The sequence below is a fragment of the Pongo abelii genome, chromosome 5 (assembly GCF_028885655.2).
Source record: "Pongo abelii isolate AG06213 chromosome 5, NHGRI_mPonAbe1-v2.0_pri, whole genome shotgun sequence".
Lineage (NCBI taxonomy): Eukaryota > Metazoa > Chordata > Mammalia > Primates > Hominidae > Pongo > Pongo abelii.
In genome coordinates this window covers 24,194,472-24,218,179 of record NC_071990.2, presented here as the reverse complement: position 1 = coordinate 24,218,179, position 23,708 = coordinate 24,194,472, and the positions used below count along the sequence as shown (strand labels likewise).

At 40.7% G+C, this 23,708-nt stretch overlaps 1 protein-coding gene across 1 annotated transcript; it reads right to left on the bottom strand.

The window, feature by feature from the left end:
• Positions 1 to 1,323: 1,323 nt before the first annotated feature.
• NRSN1 (neurensin 1) lies at positions 1,324 to 22,359 on the bottom strand (the record flags this gene model as incomplete). The annotated part of the gene is given in 4 exon segments (NM_001133395.1): positions 1,324 to 3,194; positions 14,096 to 14,293; positions 20,378 to 20,468; positions 22,243 to 22,359. Coding segments are annotated over 2 exon segments (588 nt in total). The 3' UTR covers positions 1,324 to 2,795.
• Positions 22,360 to 23,708: the final 1,349 nt, after the last annotated feature.

Here is a 23,708-nt window from a genome sequence, read left to right as displayed (position 1 = left end):
GGGAACATTAAGAACTTACAGAAATATCTCTCTGAAGAAGACAAACAGGGAGGTGATAAGATTGAAAGCAAGAGCTCATTGGTCATATGTAAGAGGATTAGATTTCAAGGTGACTTTGAATTATGAAATCTTATCCAATGTGTGGAAGGTTTAGCAACGCAGAGTTTGGAAAGACATGGGGGGATGGGTTTTCTAACCACACAGAGTCATTATCAGATATAGCAGCTCACCTGTGGGACAGTAGGTGTGGGATCACTGGAAGTCCCTAAGCAAATGCCGATGAATGTTGACAAAGGGGTGGGGAAACGTCTGCCTGGGGTGGGCCCATATTATCTAAGGTTTCTATCCAAGTGCCTGTATGTACCTGACCTCTGGGCCATAAACCATTTCTAAGTTTCTCCAGTTGCCATCTGAGCACTCTAGGTATGTGGTTTCCCTTTGTTTTAGAAGTTTCAATACTGAAGGGAAGGACTGGTTTAGTGCAAGCAGTGAGGCTGGGATCAAGGCTCTAAGGTCATTCTTGTTTGTCATACAATTGAGATGTCTTCCCAACCCAGGCCAGAAAATATCTTTAAAAAATGCGTACTCCACTGCTTCCCAGCCTCTGATTATATACGGCCTACGTTCTTTCCAAAGATCAAACTGTATTTCCTAATCCGATTCAGCCACCTTTCTCTGCTCTACCACAATAACTCCCAATCCTTGCCTTGTGGGCTGGGAGGGTCCTTACAACTACCCACTTCCATGAAGACTGGACTGAACAGGAAAGACAGGGCATGCTGAATTGTTTTCAAACCCAGCTCCTACTTTATCCACCTCGGCTTCTTTTAGGCCTTCATCTGAGGAAGAGAGCTGCTTTTTAAATAGTTGCTGTTATGTCTGTACCTAGAAGTTCCCACCAGCCATCATTTTTCATTCTGGAGGCTTTTACAAGTCAAGTCTTGTACTCAGAGATTCATTGGTACGCAAGACAGAAGCAAGCATGGAAAGCTTCAAACAATGTTGCCTTGAACAGATGCTTGGGGGCTTGCATAAGTCTTTAAAAAATACAATTAAAATGGTATTTCCACAGGAAGACAGAGAACCTGAGGAAACTGGAACGATTTCTCCAAAATCTGGCCAATGATCCTTGCTGAGGATACTGATTTGCCCTGTGTTTTATGCTGGACTGTGCAAAATAAACACTGTGCACAAAGAGTACTAATTGCTTCATTTATTCTTCCATTTAGCCGGGGAAACATCAGAGCTTATTCAGTCTCAGAATGGAAAATTACATGTTGGAGAGAAAATAACCACACTGAAGGAATGACAATGCAATTCAGGTTCCACTTGTTCACATATTTTATTTATCCAGAGAAGGAAGAAAAAAAAAGGCGGGGGGCGCTCTAAGGTGGCACAATTTTAAGAAAATACCAAGGTCACGTTTTCCATTTTTCTCAGTCTAATCTCAATCCATACATTAAAATAAAAGTGCAAGTGATGAGATGAACATCTTGTTGGAGAACAAAGCATCTTGTTTGAGAATGAAAACCCTTTTTAAGGTTAATATCTACCAAAGGGTTCCTTATTTGAGGATGGCTTACTTTTGTTTTTATAAAAATATGACAGCATTGTATAAATTGCTGGGGTTGGATATTTAAGGGTAGATGGTGTGAAGTCTGCTGACTCAGTGACTTTCCAGGAGTCTAATTCTGAAAGAATCCTACCATGGTGACAGCCACAAAAACATCACAAACATCTGTTGGGGAGAGACTCGACGACAAATGGCAAAAATGGAATCTCAGATGTTTGAGTAATGAGAGCCCAGACATATTGTGATTCAGGACTCCCATTATACAGAAGGGGAAAATTAGGACTGAGAGGTTAAATAATTTCCCCAAGATCACACAGGTAGTAGAGGGAACTAAAATTTCCTGGTTTCTAATTCAGTACTTTTGAACACTGCATAAATAGACTCTCCTAAAATTAATTTTTTGTCAAGATTCTAAAGTCGGCAATTTTAGCTTTTTTTAAAAAAATTGGATAGCAAGATCCTGCCTCCAAAAAAAAACTAAAAAAAATATTAACTGGGGGTGGTGGCAGGTGCCTGTAGTCCCAGCTACTTGGGAGGCTGAGGTGGGAGGATCGCTTGAGCCCAGGAGTTCAAGGCTGCAGTGCGCTATGATTTCACCACTGTACTCCAACCTAGGCAAAAGAACAGCACTTCATCTCAAAGGGGGAAAAAAAATGGAAAAAACAAAAAGATTTGTGAATGCTGATAACTTTGTATCCAATGTCAGGAACCTCATGTCAAGATATAGTTAAAAAACTCATGTTCGGATCAAAATCAGAGAACTCCATGTTTCTATGAACACATATGACAAAATCTTACACATAGTGAGACAGGAATGGAAGACAGCACCACGCAGAAAAGATTAGATAAACCAATATTAGAAAATAAAATAGACCACATTGGCCATTGGTGAGCTGGTCTAAACTGTTCGGCACTTTCAAATAACACGGAAAATAACACAAAGTCACGATCTATGAAAGAGGAGTTCCAGGGGGCTTCTGGTGGCCGGGTACAAGGAAGCACCCGTCTTAAGCAGCTGGATGCATGTGCACAGGCTTAGGCATGGCACCGACCTCCAGCAGAGCTGCCTGAACTGAGCAAGTGTGAGTCCACCCACTATACTGCCCACAGCTGAACACAGCCCTGGGGCAGTCAACGCCAAATCTTCTTTATCTCGAAAACTGGCCTGCTCCTTTTAACCACAGGCATAAATCAGACAAGAAGAACTGGAGTGGGAAAGGTTTCAGGTTGCCAAGAGAGGCTGGACATTTTGAACCCTGGACAAAGTGACTGGAATCTTTGTTTCCCCTGGCCCTGGAGCTTTTGTAACCGGCTGGGTGTGGGCTTTGATGTCTGCGATTCGTTCTTTAAACTTCTGCTGGAGGAATTTTTCTTCTTTGGAGTAGCTCTTTACAAACACCGACATCAGCAGGCACCCTGCCATGGACGTGCCTCCAATGCAGAAGAGAACGGCTCCTGCCAGCTTGTACATGTCCAGAGCACTGTTAAACTGGACAGCATGCGTGTCGACCACCACAAAATCGGCTTCGCCAAATGCTTCGATTTTGGGGGGCACAAGAAAGCCCACTGCCAGAACAGTCAATCCGAGGATCACAAAGACTGTACCTGAGATGAGTCCGACCTAGAGGCAGATAATGACAGAAGCAAGATAGAGTGAGGAAGGTGCTTCGGCTTGCCCCTGAACCCTCAAGGGCAGCACTTGTCTTGTTTCTTGAGAGAAGTGAATATTCCCAGTTACCCCAAATTTGCAGGAAACACTTAATTTTCTGTTGAAAAAGGTGAAAGATGATCTTTCTAATTTTAATGCCAACCAAAAACTCCAGTACTCAGCCTTGAGATATATATATATATAATCTTATATATATCTTATATATCTAAAGATATATATCTTATATATCTAAAGATGTATATCTTATATATTATATATCTAAAGATATATATAGTATATAACATATCTAAAGATATATATTATATCATATATCTAAAGATATATATATTATATCATATATCTAAAGATATATATATTATATCATATATCTAAAGATATATATATTGTATCATATATCTAAAGATATATATATTATATCATATATCTAAAGATATATATATTATATCATATATCTAAAGATATATATATTATATCATATATCTAAAACTAGATATGTAATATATAAATATATATATAAATATCTTTTATTTTAAATTTGTACAATGTTTTGCCGTTGACAAAACCTTCTTTTGCTTCTTTTGCTTACATTGTCTCACTTGGTCTTGAGGAACAGAAAAGTAGCCCTGATATCCAGGAGCTGGCCTTACTCTGTCCCTTAGGCCTCGACATTGTTAGACGCTGGCTAGGAGCTCACAGCAAGGCCATGCTGTTCCGCCAGGCACCATCTCACAGAACATTAACACATGCTCATTCTGTGACCTTGATGAAGTGAGACTAAACAGTGGCCCTTCATAACTTTGTCTAAGCACAGACAAAAACAAGGTCCTTGTAAAAACCACAAAATACCACATGACCCCCGCTCCTGGCTAATATGAATGACAGCTACTTCTTTAATTATGATGACTTTAGTCTCACTCTAATCTGTCCTCTCTATACATAAAATTTATTAAGATATCCAATCATAGAATTGTCCCTAACAATCCAGAGTGAACTCTTGCTTCATTAGACCCTCCGCAAAATCACCCAACCAGAACCCACAACCTATAATATTATACTTCCTTTTCACATTCTCATACTGCAATGCCCCACAGTCCCCTATGGTGACATTCTTTCTCACTGTAATGAGTAATACATCCAACTTGTTCAACATATGGGTGTGTTCCTGGTGGTTTTGGCTGGAGGACATGGACAGTCTTTGTAACTACTCACCTCTTTTCCAAGTAAGCAGAGAAGGAACCTTAATTGCCAGTTTACAGGTAAAGAAATGTAGCCTCAGAGAGGGTAAGTCATGGACCAAAGATGGACAGCTAGCAAGCTGCAGAGGCAGGGTTAGAAGGCACAGAGCTGATCCCCAGGAGAGTGTTTTTTCTCCTCTCACATGTAGCTATTTGGGGTGTACTTGTGCAGGTGCTAGGAAGTGTTCAGAATAGCAGATGGAGGTTAAACTGCATTAGCTCAAGTTCTAATGAAATGTAACATACTAAAGATGGAAATGATGTACCATTTGGTGGTCAATGCTCACAGGTTTGGAATAAATAGACTCATGCTTGGATTCTACCACCACCACCTAGCACTTGAATCATAGAAGGAAAGTTACTTAAAAGCTATTGTCATTAATTTTCCCATCTATAAAATGACAAATGCTCATAATACCTACCTCATAGAGGACTTGTGAGGACTAAATGAGACTATGCATAAAAGCACTTAGCCTTGTATCTGGCAAAATTATACGTTGTATCTGGCAAAATTATAAATCGTAATAAGTAGCTATTCTTATTTGGAAAGACACCCCTTGAAAAATTGTTATGCTACATTGGTAACAGTATTAAAATCGCTCAGCACTTGGAATAAGGAATAGCTAACACCATTACTTTTTAAAGTAATTTTTCCTTTCCTCCTGTTCTTAATTCTTTTAGTTAGAATAACAAGGTTAGGAAAATAACCAGATACATAACATAATTTAATCTTTAACATTTAAATTTTTGAGATAATACACTAATAAAGGAGGCTTGGCTAATAGAAGGAAAACGTATCCACAGATCTATCACCCTAGCAAAAAGGGGAAAAGGATAACTGGTATTATTGAACATCTATTATGACCTGGGCTAATGCTAGATGTGTTTTTCATTTAATCCTCACAAGCATCCTATGAGAAGTAGGTATTTTTATTCCCATTTCACCTATAAGAAACTGAGGATTACAAGGTTAAAGAAGAATAGTTTAGCTGGGCATGGTGGCTCATGCCTGTAATCTTAGCACTTTGGGAGGCCAAGGTGGGTGGATCATCTGAGGTCAGGAGTTTGAGACTGAGAGGTGAAGCCCGCTGGGCTTCTGGGTCGGGTGGGGACTTGGAGAACTTTTCTGTCTAGCTAAAGGATTGTAAACACACCAATCAGCGCTCTGTGTCTAGCTAAAGGTTTGTAAACTGAACAATCAGCACGCTGTAAAAACACACCAATCAGCACTCTGTGTCTTGCTAAAGGTTTGTAAACTCACCAATCAGCACTCTGTAAAAAACACACCAATCAGCGCTCTGTGTCTAGCTAAAGGTTTGTAAATGCACCAATCCACACTCTGTAAAAATGGACCAATCAGCATTCTGTAAAGTGGACCAATCAGTGCTGTGTAAAATGGACCAATCAGCAGGATGTGGGCGGGGCCAAATAAGGATATAAAAGCTGGCCCCTGTGCCAGTAGCCGCAACCTGCTCTGGTTCCTTTCCACCCTGTGGAGGCTTTGTTCTTTCGCTTTTCACAGTATACTTTGCTGCTGATCACTCTTTGGGTCCACACTACCTTTATGAGCTGTTAACACTCACTGCCAGGGTCTGTGGACTCATTCTTGAAGTCAGAGAGACCAAAAATTCACTGGGAGGAACCACTTCCGGACACAAGACCAGCCTGACCAACATGGTCAAACCCCGTCTCTACTAAAAATACAAAATTAGCTGGGCATGCAGGCGCAAGCCTGTAATCCCAGCTACTCGGGAGTCTGAGGCGGGGGAATCACTTGAACCTGGGGTGGGTGGAGGTTGCAGTGAGCCGAGATCACACCGTTATACTCCAGCCTGGGCAACGAAAGCGAGACTCTGTCTCGGGAAAAAAAGAGGAAAAAAAAGCATAGTTGATGGTCCCAAAAATAGCAGGTGGTGTGACTAGTACTAACCTAGATCTGTGTGATTCCTGCTACCCTTTACTTTTCTTCTGCCCATAATACTTCGCCATTACTATTTTGTATATTTCTTTCTATTGTTTTTATTTGAACCTCAAAGGAGTTTTAGCCACCGTATATGAACACATTTCCAGTATCTCATATTGTAAGGAAACTGAAAAAGAGTCAATAGGATGTCTTCTGGAAAAAAAAAAAAAAGCTGTTCTATATAAGACGTAAGTACTACAGGAAAAATTGGGCTGTAAAATATAACATTTTGGATTGCTTTCTACGTTTTTCTAAAAATGGTGGCAAGTACATTTACTTTCCAAGACTAACCATTATTTATAACTTTTAGAAAATGACGCATATCAGAAAATTTTGAATGTACAAGCAAAACTGATTTAACTATCCAAGGTGACATGCTTCCTATGTCACTAAACTACCTCCCTGCTGAAGAATGGCATTAATTCTCAAAAATTGAGGGTGGCCGAAAGTTATCTTAGTTTCTGAGATTCTGAAGAGCAAGTGAGACCAGTGTGTGTCTGTCTTGCCTCTCCACAGCTCTTATTCCAGCCTGATACTCAATAAACCGTCCTGCCTGCCTAACTTAAACCACGAGACTGCTGAACACAGAGCCAGGTGATTGATTCTCAGAGCAGTCTGCTCCTCAGCTGAGCAGTGGTTTAGATGAAAATCCACTCCTGGACTATCACTCAGAAGCTAAAAGGCAAACCATGGCTTTCAGATGGCAGAATTCCTGTTCACTTGAAGAACTGGAACGTGGCTGGCCTTTCTGAGCCTTCTCCCCTTTTCTATTGACATGAGAGAATCAGAGAGAGGCTCGCCCTCTGTAGTGGGGAAGACAACACAGTGAACAGCTGACTTCAAGGCTTCTGAAGGTGCTGTCAGTGCCAGTCTTCAATGAGAATCTCCGTGAGATACACCCATTGGGGAATTCCAGACATGTTAAAGCATGGGAGGGAGAGCGTGGGATGATAGGTACGAAGGAGTCTGTCATGAGTAGGATATGGGAGGTGAGGAGAGCAGTTGGGACTCATCAGCTTAGTCTTGGTACCATGCTGAGTACTGGAAAGGATAAAAATTGAGGGAGCGATTCCATACAGTATCATAAAAATTATCTCTGGACACAGTTCTAAGTTGAATTGGTCCCAGGTCTAACAGAAAGAGGGCTCCCAAAGGAAAGAGTCACAAAATTGCAATGCAGAGGTTGTTTAAATTTCTGAGGAAGCAAAGCAGCCTTGTTTAGGGCCACACAGAAGAGTTGGAATGCTTTGGAAGGGTCGTTCTCCAGGCTCAGCAGAGCGGCCTGGGGCCTTAGGGTGGTAAGCCCAATCCCAACGGTGACAGAGAAGGGCCTCTCCAGGTGGTGACAAACTCCCGAAACAGCAGCGAGGACAGTTTTTGTGCTGTAACTTCCGATTCCACTCTTGGCTGTGGGAGGATGTGTGAAAACCCAGTTCCTGCTGCTGGAAAGGAAAATTGGAAAGGAAAGAGAACTTATTTATATGCCAGAAATTCTGCTGGTAGGGGCTACAGGCCAGAGACTGCTGTTATTTTGACCAACATCCTTTCATTGTTTCCCAGTGAGCTGATGAGGCCTGAAAATGCAGTTTACTCCAATAGACAGAGCTGGCAGCAGTCGCGGCGCAGCTGTTCTGGCAGAGAGGAGGCAGGAATGACTGTTGGAAGCGCGAACCTGCATGGCTGGGAAGAACAGCCTGGCGTGCGGGGAATGCTGGATGGAGCTGCATGTGCAAGGTGCCATCTGGGTTAGAGGTTATTTAGGGGAAGCTCATCAAGGGCGAAGATGGGCTTTTTCTTCTGCATCAGCCCTGAGGGCTGTGCTGACCTCTCCTGAGCTATGAGCGGTGATGTCTGCCAGCAGCAGTGGCAGACTCTAGCTCATCTGTCCCTGCTTGCCTCAGCTTGACACTGAGCTTTATGAAGCAAGAACCGACGCCTGGCGATGATCGAGGTCCTTCCATAGCCTGACCTCACAATCTTCTTAGACCCTTTCACCTGGGCAGTGAAATCACATCAGCTCTTCCACCTAACAGAGATTCCTTCTTCCAGCGCATAAACACATTCAACTGCCTCCATCTTCGAAAGCAATTCCCCCAGCTCTGCGTCCCTCTCTTCCTACTCCTCAATGTCCTTTCTACCCTTGACAGCCACGCTTAGTCCTCCATGATTTCCTTAAACCTGCTTCTCCGAGGTTACAAAGGACCTCTTAATTGTCAAATCTAATGTCAAATCTAATTTCTTCTTTAGGCTCACTTAAATATTCTACGTTCATTGATATTAAACACTTATACTTTCGTGAAACCCTTCCCCGTGGTTATCTCTGACACACTGTGTCCTCTGTGTATCTCTGCTCCAAACAACTCACTCTCAACCTGCTTTGCTGGATGTTTTTCGTAAATTATCGGTGTTCCCCAGGATTCCCTTCCCCACCTTTTTTAGAGACAGGGTCACTCTCTGTCATTCAGGCTGGAGTGCAATGGTGCAATCATGGCTCATTGCAGCCTTGAACTCTTGGCCTGAAGCAATCCTCCCTCCTCAGGCTCCTGAGTCCTCTGGGATTATAGGCACACACCACCACGTCTGGTTCAGGAGTCTATCCTTGACCTCCACCTATTCTTATTCACTATGTTCTCTTTAGCGTTTAATTGGAAGCTACAGTTTCAACAGTCATTGTTACCAATGACTTCCAAACCTCCAGCTCCAGCTTGGATCTCTGACTTGAGCTCTAGACCATATTTCTGACAACCAACAGGAAAATCTACAGAAAAATGTCCCAAACACTCCTCAAACCCAAAAGAGTAAAAATGGTGCTCTGCAACTTCCTTCCCAATTTCTCTATTTGTGTTCTTCCCATCCACCCATTCATGAAATTGTTCCTCACAGTCATAGTGGTGGATATTAAATCTTAGTCACTCTATCTCATAAAAATCTCTTGAATCTTTTCTGTCTTGTCCACTGCAGCCACTCTAATGTTGCAGGCCATTATTATATCTTGCCTAGATCATTGCAACAGTGTCCTGATGATCTCCATTGCTCCATCCTTCAAAGGCAATCTGAGAAATCTTTTATAAACAGAAATTATACCACATGGCTTCTCTTCTTAGTAGTCTTCCACAAGACATTATATCAAGTGAAATAAGCCAGGCACAGAAAGACAATATCGCATGATCTTCCTTATATGTGGAATCTAATAAAGTTGAAATCATAGAAGTAGAGAGGAACTGGGAGGGAGTGGGAGAGGGGATTGGGAAGATTTTGTTTAAAAGATACAAAATTTCATCTAAGAGGAATACATTCAAAAGACCTATTGTACCACATGGTGACTATAGTCCATAAGATTGTATTGTGTTCTTGAAAATTGCTGAAAGAATAGATTTTAAGTGTTCTTACCACAAAAAAGGATGTGAGGTAATGCACATGCTAGTGTGAGGTAGTCGTGCCACAATACATATTTCAAAACAACATGTTGTACATGGCAAATATATACAATATTTATTTGCGATTTAAAAAGCAGAGTCTTCCACAGCTCCTCTCATCTTTAGTATAAAACCAACTTCTCAATATCTAGCAAAACTTTGAAGGAAAAAACAAGGACTTAGCTTAAAAGTTTAAACTCTGACTTAGCTTAGGAGCGGGGACTGGAGAGGTCAGGGCAGATAGGAGGAACTCAACCTGGGTCTTGAGAGGAAAGAGAGGGACCGGAGTCACTTTCACAGTTAGTAAGGCTGTGGAGGAGGCGGTCACGCCTTGCACCTGCACATCGCCATCAAATGCCTCCATGACATATTAACCTCTGACGTAGGCTGATACAGGTTTCTGAGAGAGGTCGAGGAGAAGGCAAGAAGATAACCCTGAGGTGAGAAGGAAATGACTGGGGGTGAGAAGACTGCTCCCATTGGTTTGACACCTGCATATGACGCTGTTTGCTGCATGGACAATCAAGTGGCAACAGCCTTAGTCAAGGTCAAAGGCAAAGATACAACAAAAAAAATTCCACCATAGCCTGATTGATTTTGGGGCAGCAGCAATGGGTGATGGGACTATGTTACATCGATTTTTATAGATGGCATCAGCTGCAGGCAGTGGGATAAATTAGAAGTGGCTGAGGCAGTCATGCAGCAACCTAGGACCTCTGAAGCACAGAGAAAGTGTGTGGCACTCTGTGTATGTGTGTGTATGTGCGTTTGTGTGTGTTTATACCTGATTATGACATCCCAACTAGGAAAGCCTAGATTCAGTATCTTGCCCCTCATTGTATTCAAGCTGAAATGTTATGGAGAAATTTGTATTACATGGCCTTTCAGAGTCTTCTGTGAACTGGCTCTTGTATGCATTCCCAGGTTCAACTCCTTACTCTTTTTCTTCAACTTTTGAACATTTACCCCAGCCACAGGGAACTCTTTGCAGTCTCCTGAACATGCTGTACTCGCCCATGACTGTTAGCTTTTGCAATACTTTTCTCTCTACTCGGATGCCCTGTTCCTGCTTGCTCACATGTGACCTCCTCTTGGAGCCATTTCTTCCCTAGGCTGCATCAGATACCCACTCCACCCTGCCCGTCTGTGCTCCCAGTAAGTATTGTGCCTGCTTTAAGGGGAGCATTTAGCATATTGCATTATAACAATCTGTGTACGTGGCCACCTGCCCTATTTGACTGCGAACTCCTTCAGGTCAAGGGCTATATCTTATTCAGAGGTGAAGAAAATATCTTCTTCACATTTGAAGAATATTTGTTCACCTCTGAAAAAGAAGATCTTATTCACATCAGAATCCCCGAGCCTGGTGCATGTTGGACAGCTACACATTTGAAGAAAGAGAGGAAGAATGGTACTGTGAAATAGATGTTATGCAGATGCATGCAATAAAGATTCTAACTCAGACCCATTTGATTCCAATCTCCTTTCTCATTAAGTCTTGCCACGCTGCCCACTGCTGTAAAGCTGCCTCAAGAGCAGAGTCCTATCAAAGCATTGTGAGCACGGCCCCCAGTGAGAGGCCAACACGACTCTTGCAACACTATAGTGGAAGCAGGGAAAGGAGAAGCCAGCAATTTGAACCACCTACAGATGCAATTTGATTGAAAGAAAAAAAACACGAAAAAGAATCATAATAGAAACATGAGCATAGCTAGTGCCTTTTCCTGTGTTGGTACAAAGCACTTCATAAATCCACTGGCATGAATTCACTCATATTCCCTAGGAGGAAACCCAGGAACAGTTGGTTTATCCCTTGATAGAGATGAGGTCTCTGAGACAGTGAATTCCTAGGTCAGTCCGGTTGACACTAGGCTTCTTGTGTTTTGTGGTTAAGATATACATCTAGGACTCCAGTATAATAGTAAATAAATATTTTTGGATCTTGTTTGTACAAAATAGAAGGGAGAAAATAATGAAATATGAATTCTGGGGTTGGTAATTCACTGTGAGTTATTTGTTTTAAACCCATAACTATGTTTTATTTGATGGGTTTACAGCTTCACAAATCACATAACAACCAGTGCTTTGGAGTTCCATGAACACTTACAATATTCTGTGTGTCAGTGGCATTTTAGGCTCTTGGCACAATAGATCTGTCAGGCAAATGCTTTTTTTTTTTTTTTTTGACAAATAGGGAAACAACCACCCACATATCTGGGTAAATATAAGATGTGCCAAGCTTGGCTGTGCATTTCATTGGCTAAAGCCAGTAAGGATTCATCAGAGGTGAGATTTCTACAGGGCAAGGATGCTGACTTGACCGGTTCTGATGCAGAGTATGTGACAACAATATGATGTTGAATTAACACAGGTCTTGGATTATCCATGTTAACAACTGTGTTACCTAATACTTTATTTATTAACTATATTTCAACTTTTTTTTCCATTTAAGAACTCAGAGCTTCATACAGCAACCAGTAATAGTAGCTAATATAGCTAATGCTCATTAAGTACATACCAAGACAGTGTTAAGCTCTTTGTAAATATTATCTCATTTAATTCTCATATCTTTTATGTGGTAGGTGCTATAAGTATCACCATTAGAGGCCCCATAAGGCCAATTAATTTGCCCAGGGTTACAGAATGATTAAAGAAAAGAGCTGGGATTTGAGCTCATGTAGTCTGAGGTTAGAATCTATGTTTATAATTATTATGCTATACCGCCTCTTGTTACACTATATGGCCAATAAATTGCAAGTTTATGTCAATGTCCATGTCAAAAAATTCTGGGATCTTTTGGGAGAAACAAAGATTAAGGAAGACCTTAGGCATTATCTAAGATTCATCTTCCCAGTATCCCTGAAGCCTCTTCCTCTTCTTAGTTTCTAAATGTTGGAATGTCCCAATGCCCTCTTCTATGTCCATAACACTGTATTGTGTTATGGACACACTCTTTTCCTGGATGATCTCAGAAGTCCAGTGCCTTGTATAGATTCTATGTGTCAATAACTCCCAATCTATGAGCTGTAGATTGATATATTTAAATTGTCACTAGAGATCACTGCTCGGATGTCTAATAGGCATAACCTTTACCTAAATTTGACTACTTTTCACCATCTCCACTAATGCCACCAGCATCTTTTGCCTGGGTACTTTAAGAACCTCTAAATTAATCAGCCTCTTCCAGTGGCTTCCCATGTCTCTCTAGGTAAAAATCCAAGACCTCACTATGGTGTACAAGGCTGTACATAAATCATCTGTGCCTTGTTATTTTTCTTAATTCATTGCCTGTCCCTTTTCTCACCCCACTCCAACCAGATTGGAGACCTCTGGATCATTTTCAAACATACCAAACTTGTTAACTTGTTCCCATTTCAGAGCTTTTGGACTTACTATTTTCCCAGTCTAGGATGACCTTCAGTCAGGTCTGTTCCCTCAACTCATCCTGGTATTCCTTGAGATGGCATCTCCTCTGAAAGCCTTCTACCATCAGCATATCCTAATACCAGTCTCCATCACCCCCTGTCATCCATAGCACTATCACTACCTAGCATTCTATCATGTGGTTTCTTTGTTTACAGCCTGTTTCCCATGATAGATTGTAAGCTCCATGAGGGAAGTCACTTTTTCTTTCCCTGTTTACCACTTTAACCTCTAGCACTTTGAACCCTCTTGGCACAGAGTAGATGCTCACTAATTGTCTGTTGAGGGACTAAATACATTGTCTAATGAGATTCCTTCATTTGAGGAAGCTGGGGTCAGAAAGCCTCATGATCACACACTCGGTAGAGGTGGAGCTGGTATACTGACCACTGTACTACATTTCATCATTAACTCCCTCTAAATACCTAACGATTTCTTTTTAATAATTGTTGCAATTTGTCAAATGATACTTACCATGCCTGTAAGGAAGGCTGAAAGAATGTAATGTTTTGCCTATGGATGGCTTCAATTAGTGAATTTAATGGCACATTTTTAATAGTAGCAATAATAATAATTCATATGGCAATTGCACCTATTTATGTTTAACCTGCTCATCAATAATTGTGCTGTGTTTAGAGGCTTTCTTTGGCCCAAGGTTTAGATTCTTCTTTTCTAATGTAAGAAACATGCATTTAGTATCACCAAGAGTGATGCACACACAGCGAGTACTAAACCTCTCCATCCTCCACAGCTGCAGTATTAACCATGTCCAATAATTTTTCCATTCCCTAAGTTAAGCACATGCTCCTTCCTTACCTTCCAGAATACTGAGCTCCACCTGTTAGGTGATCTTTGGATCTGGAAATCATCCTCATACTCCCAGATTGAGGCTGTACAGTCCTCATAAAACTGGTGCAGGTAGGACCGGACTCCATAGCGCTGGTACCCGCCCTCAGCTGCAGCCTGTGCCTGCCTGGACCCACAGACGTTGCTGTAAGAACTCATCCTTCCCAGCTGGAATGACAACATCCACATGGATTAATGCCACAGGCTTTGGCCACAGGATCAAAAGACATATGAAAGGTAAGAACCAGACTGAGTAATGTATGCCTAGTTGAACAATGCTCTTTTCATTACAGAAAAGGTACTTTTAAAGACCCGTCTTTCTTGGCTGGGAGCGGTGGCTCACGCCTGTGATCCCAGCACTTTGGGAGGCCAAGGAGGGCAGATCACTAGGTGAGGAGATGGAGACCATCATGGCTAACACAGTGAAACCCCGTCTCTACTAAACACACACACACACACACACACACACACACACACACACACACAATTAGCTCGGTGTGGTGGTGGGCGCCTGTAGTCCCAGCTACTTGGGAGGCTGAGGCAGGAGAATGGTGTGAACCCGGGAGGCGGGGCTTGCAGTGAGCCGAGATCGCACCACTGCACTCCAGCCTGGGCGACAGCGAGACTCTGTCTCAAAAAAACAAACAAACAACCATTACAACAAACCCGTCTTTCTTATAAGCTGTTCTTTTTTGCTTAATGCAAGATTACCTAAACACTCAATGACTAGAACTGCATCTCCATAAATGAAATGAGATACAACAGCACAACTCACATAAATTAGGTACACATTTAAGTATGAAGCACACAAGAAATGGGAACAAAGAAGCTGAGATTTTTATTGCCTTGACAAGAAATCTTTAATCTCTTAGAATCTAGTTGTCTTTGCACTTACATGTTAAAGAATTGGGCAGGCATTCTCATTTGCTGAAGATGGAGTTTGTCTTTAACTGTCCTCTCAGATTTTTAACTATGTTTCCTTGTGGAATCCACACCACATTACTCTAACTAGTTCGAAATTTTGCCTTCCGATCTCATGTATCTTCCTCTGACATTTTAACTAATTGTCAAGTTGTATGAAGTTTTATTAAAAAGCTGCTGAGCAACTTATGCCTCATGCTTTATTAATCACAAATGGCTTGGCCAATAATTTACACCTCACTAACTCTAACACCATATATTTTAGCCATTATTTGTGGATACATCTGTCCACGTGGGTGGCTAGAGTATAATGTGGAGAGTGGACACAGCCTTTTATTATTTTCCATGAAGTGTCTAGTGTAAGTAAGAACTCAGAGAACTGTTAAATAAAACTATGTCCTGGGCAGGCTGTTAGGGGCTCTGCCTTTTTAAAATGGAAATTTCTACTTTATTTGACCTAATTGATACCCTTAGAGAGAGGCATTTATATGGATTTTGTTACTAATCATGGTTAAAAAAAAGAATTACTGAGTGACAGTAATTTTGTTGAATAAGGGAATTGTCAGTTATCATCTTAATTTCTGATCTCCATATAAGCAAATAAATGTATAGCTGGAAATGTGAAATACGTGTTTGGATTTTTAAATTATCCTGTAGATAGATGAGAACACATTGACACAGGGAGGGGAACATCACACACCTGTCAGGGGGTGGGGAGCAAGGGGAAGGAGAGCATTAGGACAAATACCTAATGCATGTGGGCCTTAAAACCTAGGTGATGGGTTGATGGGTGCAACACATCACCATGGCACATGTATACCTATGTAACAAGCCTGCACATTCTGCACATGTATCCCAGAACTTAAAGTATAATATTAAAAAGTGGAAATAATAAATATAAAATTCTGAAAGAACTCTTTAGTCCACAATATAGCTGCCACACTATTGTTTGAATATAAATGAAGGTGGTTATTTTTGTGTTTTCAAATAAATCAGACTTCTTCCAAAAAAAATTATCCTGTAGATAGTTTTAGTTATGTGGACATAGTCTATACGTGACAAAGTGAGGAACAACACAGAAGGTTATTTTTCTTTTAAGATGGGTTTTCTCAGAGCTTCTGCTGTAATCCCTGCCAACAGAGGCATATTAAATGTTTCCAATTACTTATCAAGCAACCAGCTAGTAATGTTTATCTACAAAAGAAAAATATCGATCTACAGTCCCATCAAATGCCTATATGTGGCCACTTAGTTTGATTGGATAGAATTATGGGGCTAAAATCAAAGTTGGAACCAGGGATAGTCAGCAAATCCTTGTGCAGTGGGCACAAAGTAAACCCATTAGAATATCTTCAAATATGTGCCCTTAGCTACAAATGAGTTTCGGTTAAGAATGTAGTCAAATGGAGGAAAACATGGTCCTGGTCTTAGAAAAATGGTGCTATTAATGATGACCAATAACCTCATCTTTTTAGCTGTTGGTCAATTAAAACCAACTAACTGTTAGCTCCTGTGCTTTTTTCTGTTTCAGGTATAGCTGCCATCTAGAGAAATCACCCAGGGAAAGAGTGCAGGGAGGCAAGAGTCTACACATAAACACCCACACCTGCACCCCCCCACACACGAACGCATTTGCTTTAAAACGTTTAGAAAGATATGATTTCATAAAAAGTCAAGATTTTTAGAATGTTCTTTGCCTGAGTAGAGTACCAAAATCTGGCAGATCAAAAGAATATTAACCTAGTTTTAATGTTTTAAGCACTAGGATGATCTCTTCAGTACCTTCTATTTAATGCTTATACAATGAAGATGATTAACAAGAGCCTATTACCATTGGTATATAAGTGGCATAATTTTAAAGGCATTTTCCTTTAAGGCATTCTAATGCAAATTTCAGTCCAGGGGAGATGGGATTGGTATTACTAACTGCTTTGTCAACTAGGAAACTGAGGCATAGAAAAATCATCTACTAAAGGTTACACCATGAGTCAGGGAACAGATGAAAGATGACAATTAACACAAGAAGCAGGAGTATGGACTGAATCATATACTTGCATAGTCAGAACCACCTCCTCTAAATATATATTTTCAGATTTTCTATAAAGCATCAGAGACTTTAACATGAAAAAGGGACAAAAATAGATATGATAGGAATAAAAAAAATCCCTCATAGCAACAGTAAGAGTTATGTTTCCTTAGATGCTGAAGTTGTTCTTTCCCAGGATTGAGCTTTGATGCAGAGAAGGACCGTGTGATATATTATAGCCATTCCCCGCACAGTTTGCTACCAGCACACTAGGTTAAATGTTTCTGGTTTATAAGATGAGACCCAGTTGTCCAACTTTGTTAAAAACAATATGGGTAAAATCATAAAAGAGATAGAAAGTGTCATAAAACAAATGTTTTTGAGCCTGAGTGATTGAAGGCTCTACTTGAAGCCGTGGAATTTTAGCTGTTAGCTACATTCCAGAAAAGGAATTCCAAAGCACCTTACTTTCTCCTCCAGGGGCACAAAACATGAACAAGAACATGGTCTGTTTTGTGTTACCTACACAGGGCAGAGAATGGACTCTACTGCCATTTTTTGATTTGCAACTTACTGGTCAGGAGATTCCAGACAAGCTCATTAGCCTCTCTGGGCTATGGTTTCATCATCCTTAAAATAAGAGGGTTGGACCAGATTAATCTCTAATTCCTTCTAGTTGTAGCTTTTCAGGATTTTTTGTTTGTCTGTACAGAATGACTCTATCATTTTTTTTACTGAATGAACAACTAGGTTTACTGATTTCCTACCTCCTTCCATATCCTCATTGACAGCTCAAATTCTTACTTTATACTAGTATGTATGCAGCTTCTCTTTAAAAAGGGCATATAACTAGTTAGGTTAGTTACTTGCTACTAGGTAGACTAAATGTTTGTGTGTTGTTTAACAAGTTACTTCAGTATCACGTATGTTGCCTAAAATAGGATCCCCAAGGGTCTGACAGGTATCACACATCTTCCCAAACATATAACTACATGGAATTCACTCCTAGAGGAGAATGACTTGGAAGAACATGAATTTAAAAATATAACATGTTAGAGTGATGGATTTGGACCTACAAAATCTCAACAGAGAGTTATACATCTCCTAGGGAAGTCAGTAACTTTTTGTCCCCATGTTACAGTTATTTGGAATCCTATTTGATTGATGGACACTTCTGGTATCATAAAAAAAGATATGTGAGGTCACTTCATGAAGTCACTTTAAAGACTGGGCAGTTATTAAACTATATACAACAAACTAGAATTGAGACAGAAACAGAAGCTATGTGCAAAGGCTTTTTACTTTGGCTAATTATTTACTTAAAGATCAAGGTTTCATAAGAATTTTGATGTCTGTATTTCAATAGCTGTAGTAGCAACAATAAAAAGGTTAAATCTATGACTGTTGTTAATGAACATATTTTAGAGAGCCTTTTTTATTCACAGAAAGCTTTAACATCACAGGAGGTACATGGATAGAGGGGATGAGTAAACACACTCTTTAGTATTATATTTAATTCAATCCACATTAGTCTTCATTCTGTAAACACTCTGATGGAGCCTGTTGCATCCTCCCTGCCAGCATGGCCATGATGATGGGGCACAAGCAACTTTTGTGTGTGATTGTTTGGTTATCTATGAAGAGACAGTTGTTTTTATTCTCTCTGAAGGATGCTCTACTTGCTGATAAATGAGGATCCATCCATGGATTTCTTCTTTTTATAATCTGTCCATAGCAACTGTCTCAATTGCATGCACTGTTATACATTAAATGAATATTCAGTTCTTACCAACTCAGCACACCTATCATAACTCAGAGACCAGAGGAGGGAAAAAAATTATGCTGCCACTCCCTACCAAATTCTTCTGAGAGGCTTTCTATAATCAATATATCTAAATATCAGTGTTCCATTACTTTCTATCCCCTTGTCTAGGTTTGTTTCTCTTCCTAGCACTTGTTACTATCTGATATTCTATGTGTGGTTTATTTACTTATGGTCTGATAGACCATATACATGATAGAGTGTAAGCTACATGTGGGCAGGGACATTTTCTGTACTGTTGACCACTTTAATCTCCAGTACGTCGAAACTTCCTGCAGAGTTCTACATGGGTTGGTGTGGCTGAAGGCCTGAGTAGTCCTCCATTTTTCATCCTCCCCTTCCTTCAGTGTTTTTAAAGCACTATGTGCCAGGCACCTGTGAGATAGATAATAGTTATGAAGATGAGTGGAGCCAGGTCTGCCCTCAATGGACTCTTGGGTTACAAGGAGACACACTCATGAAGCAATAAACATAACAAAATGAGCATCATCAAGAGGTAAAGGGAGTACAAATGCTCAGAATTCCTTGAATAATTCCCGTATTAGGGAAACAAGCTCATGCATGTGCTATTGTGATATCACTATGTGTGCCAATAGACTGTAGTATCAATGTGTTGGAAATTTAAATTTCTGTCTAATATATGCAGTTACTTTTTATTTTCTGTTATAATTGTTCATAGCCTTGAAGCAGAAATAAATCTTTATGCCTCATGAAACTCTAAGAACATTACAGGCATTATATTCTTTGTCTTCGTGGTCTCCTTGAGAGAAGAGAGGCAACAAATATGAGTGTTTTCCTGTGACGCTATGTGTGAGTCAGTTGTGAGGCCAGGCACAGGCCCTGTTCTATTTATTTTCTTTGAAATATCATTCAATTTTTCATGCTGCTTTTCTCTCCCATAAAATGATTCTGAGATAATGAGACTGAGGTTCCCATTATAGCCACTTTTCCACAGGGCCAGTGCTGCAAAAGACAAAGTATAGGCACATAGACAATTTAGACCACTTATTCAACACCAAGCCAAAAGGTCAGTTCCTTAAAAGATTCGGTCAGACTCACAGGGGATACAGGAAGGCAATAAAGCCTGCTAACAGCTTTTTCACTTTTAAATCAGGCATTCTGAAATTATATAAGCATGGTCTTAAAACCTGAACCGTGTTCCTACCAATGGATTATTTCAGAGATATTTTATTTTTCTGAAACAGTGGTAGAGATTGTGGCTTTATATTGAGTTATTAAAATACCTTCAAAGTCAGTGGACATGTAACCACTTTTATAATTTTTAAAAAGGAGTAACCATGTAAGATTATCTTACTTGTTATCATTTACTTTAATTCTTCAAGATTTATTTTTTAGAAAGGTACATAAAATCCAAAGCTAAAATGAGAAAAAGAAGTACCCATATTCTCTTTTAATCTCTTCTTTATCTACATGCAGACACAGGGTGCTTATGAATCTACATGTGATAAGGTTTGAGTCCTACCTTTGAAGTCCTCTTTTTCTTCTTCTTTTGGTTTACTCCTTGATCGTTCCTTTTAATGGCACATTCTTCAATCCTATTTAGGAAAAACTCTCTGCAGAATGTAATCCAGATAAAAATCTAAATTTCATAAGACATTCATATAACTTATAAAGAATCATTTTAATGTTGACAAAAGCATTGACAAAGAACTTCATGTTTAAAAATTGAGATAGCTTTCTAAAAAACAAAAGTCTAAACTATATTTTAGAACTTTTCAATGGGTTCTCATAATAATTTATAAAGTGAATGAGATGACATAAAAGGGCTTTGTAAATTATAACACACTATACACGTGCTATTCTCATTTTTATATAACTATATTCCATGTTGTTAATAATACCAAATAGACTGATCCATTTCTATTTTACAAATTCTAAATTTAAAAAAGTTCCTTGCTTCCTAGATACTTCAGAATTGATATTTTCTGGTGCTTGGTCTTATAATGTAAAATATATGAGTCCTATAATCACTATATTTTCTGATATGTTTACATGCATTTTACACTTTGTAAGGCTCTTTGGATGATTTACTTATTAGGCTGAGTTTTACTCCTATATCCGTTTGCTTCCTATCATGATCATTTTGCTTTCCAGCTGCCTAAGAAAAGCAGGTGCCCATGCAAAATTTGATTAAAAAGCCATTGCCAACTATAAGGCTGTTGGTTTCCTACATTACTCTAGTTATGTGAAATAAGATAATAACTGGGACCATATTTTTTAAGGGATCATTAAGAATTCTTTCTGATGAACAGGTCCTCATTTGTTTGCAGGAGAACCTGAAGACTTGAGGTGAGTAAGCCAAGCTGAGGCCTGATAAACTGTTTTCAGCATTTCTAGGGTCAGCCTATATATGGACCAAAGCCAAATCGTCAAGACCCATTTACTTTCCCCCAAATTTTGTGAGTGGTGTGTGGGCAGATTTGGGGGAAAGAAGCAAATTATATTAGCCTCCTGGATCTGGATAAGCAAACGAAAACAAGCCAATCATAGGTCACTGAATTCACTACATTCTCCTCTTCCTCCCTCCCCCAACACCTGCCCTCCACCCCCATCTGTATCTCTTCCTTTCCTGTCTCTCTCTGCGTCTCTGAATTACATTTCTCTTCTTTTTATCTGTCATCATCTCCATTTTCTCTGAAGATTCCCCACATGCCCTTCACCAAAGGCTGGCCTGATGCGGAGCCCAAGGAGCTCTCCAAGGTCCTGAAAACATTTCTGTTACAGTGCCAGGAACCAATCAAACATTAGCTGTTAAATTCCAGCTCTGTTTTCTTTGAGGCCTCCAGACTCTGTCTGACCCCCACCCTAATGTTCCTGTCTAACAACACAAAAAGTAGGTCCTGAGATCACACCAAAACACTGAAACATCTTCAGACGTGGCACAGGAGTGGGGAGGGCCAGTGGGGGCTCAATTCAGCCTGAAAAATAAATCAAACCAACTTTGCAAACTCTAAATACGTATATTTGACTCTTTCCTAATACACAACTTTTCTTATCTTATGGAAAGGAAACTCTTAAGTTTTTAGCTGTACGCCCCTCCTGGCCCCCGCCCCCCCGCCTCAAATTCTTACATAACGCAAACCACAAACCACCAAAGCATGGAGCTACCTCTTCCTAATTTGCATGTCTTCACCGATTTTAATACGCATGTTTTTTGTGGAGATTGGTGCACATATAATAAACGTGAATGAATGAGGGAGGGAGGGAGAGAGAGAACATTTATGCATAAAGGAGGAAGGAAAGAGAAAGGGAGGAGAGGGAGAACTGGAGAAAGACATTTGGAGAATAGAAAGCCGCCACCCCTGGACTCTGCGTGGCTTTACCTACCCCCTCCGATCCCCTGACCCGTGGAGCAAGTGCAGCCAGCCTAGCTGCAGATCTCTCGCTGGGGTCCCATCGCCGCCGCCACCGCCGCCGCTCCGCCTCGTAGAGCTCAGCCCGCGCCTGATTGACAGCTGGGAGTCCCGCGTGCCCGCGCACCCGAGGCCCGCGCAGCCGCCGCCGCCGCCGCCGCCGCCGCCGCCACCGCCGCCGCCACCGCCACCGCCGCCCTCTCCAAAGGGGCAGGGTTCCAGTTTTCCGAGAGCGGCAAGTGGGCGGGGCCGATTTGTCTGGCGCGCCAGGCTTGTTCCTGCCTGCACCGCGAGGCTGGTGCTTCTGTTAGGGCAGCTGTCAGGGCCTCTGGAAGGCTGGTAACTGGGCCCTGCCGAGGCTCCCCAGGATGGGCACCTTCTCTGCCTTTGTGCTTCTTCAAAGCTTTTTTTCTGCCCAGACCATATTTTGGTCGTAGAAGGCTGGTTCAATATACAGTTACGCGTCGCATTATGATGGGGATATGATACTCTGAGAAATATCTGGTTAGGCGATTTCATCCTGCTAACATCATAGCGTGTACTTTCCCAAACCAAGGTGGTTCAGCCTACTACACACCCAGCTATATGGTAGAGCCTGTTGCTTCTAGGCTACAGACCTGTACAGCATGTTACCCTACTGAGTACTGTTGGCAATTAGAACACAATAGTAAGAATTTGTGTGTCTAAACATAGAATAACTACAGTGAAAATACCTTATGGAACCACCGTCATACATAGAATCTGTCGTTGACTCCAACATCACTGGGCAGTGCTTGGCTGTACATATTTTTAAAACGAGTGAAGAGGCAGATGGTCGTGATGTGTGTTTCTTCCACTGCCACCCTATTAGAGATGTTTTCTGTCCCTGATGAGACGCAAGGTGAGGAGATTCTCTTTGCTGGCAGAGCACTGCCCAAATGAAGAACCTTCTCCCCTCTTTGAGTATTGGGTAGTTTTAACCCTCACTCTTTCCCTTACTCTACCGTCAGGAAGTCCAAATGGGTTTGATGAAAGAAAGATGAAGAAAATAAGTTAAATTATGGCATTCAAGAAAAAAGCACAAATGCATAAAGGCAAGAACACATTAGAAAATTACCTGTGAATGCCTTAGAAAATGTGCATAGTTGTGGGCAAGTTAGTGTATAAATACAATAACCTCTGCTTCAGGAGACTTTCTGCAGACCTCTCGTATGTGGCATTTAATGAGAATATTTACTAAAATAGTTAATATTTGCATGGCTATACTACACATAATAATAATAATACCTAAAATTTACATAGTGCTGACTATATGCCAGGCATTGTGTTAAGTACATTACATTAAGTACATTGTGTTAAGTACATTACATAATATTTGCATGGCTATACTACACATAATAGTAATAATACCTAAAATTTACATAGTGCTGACTATATGCCAGGCATTGTGTTAAGTACATT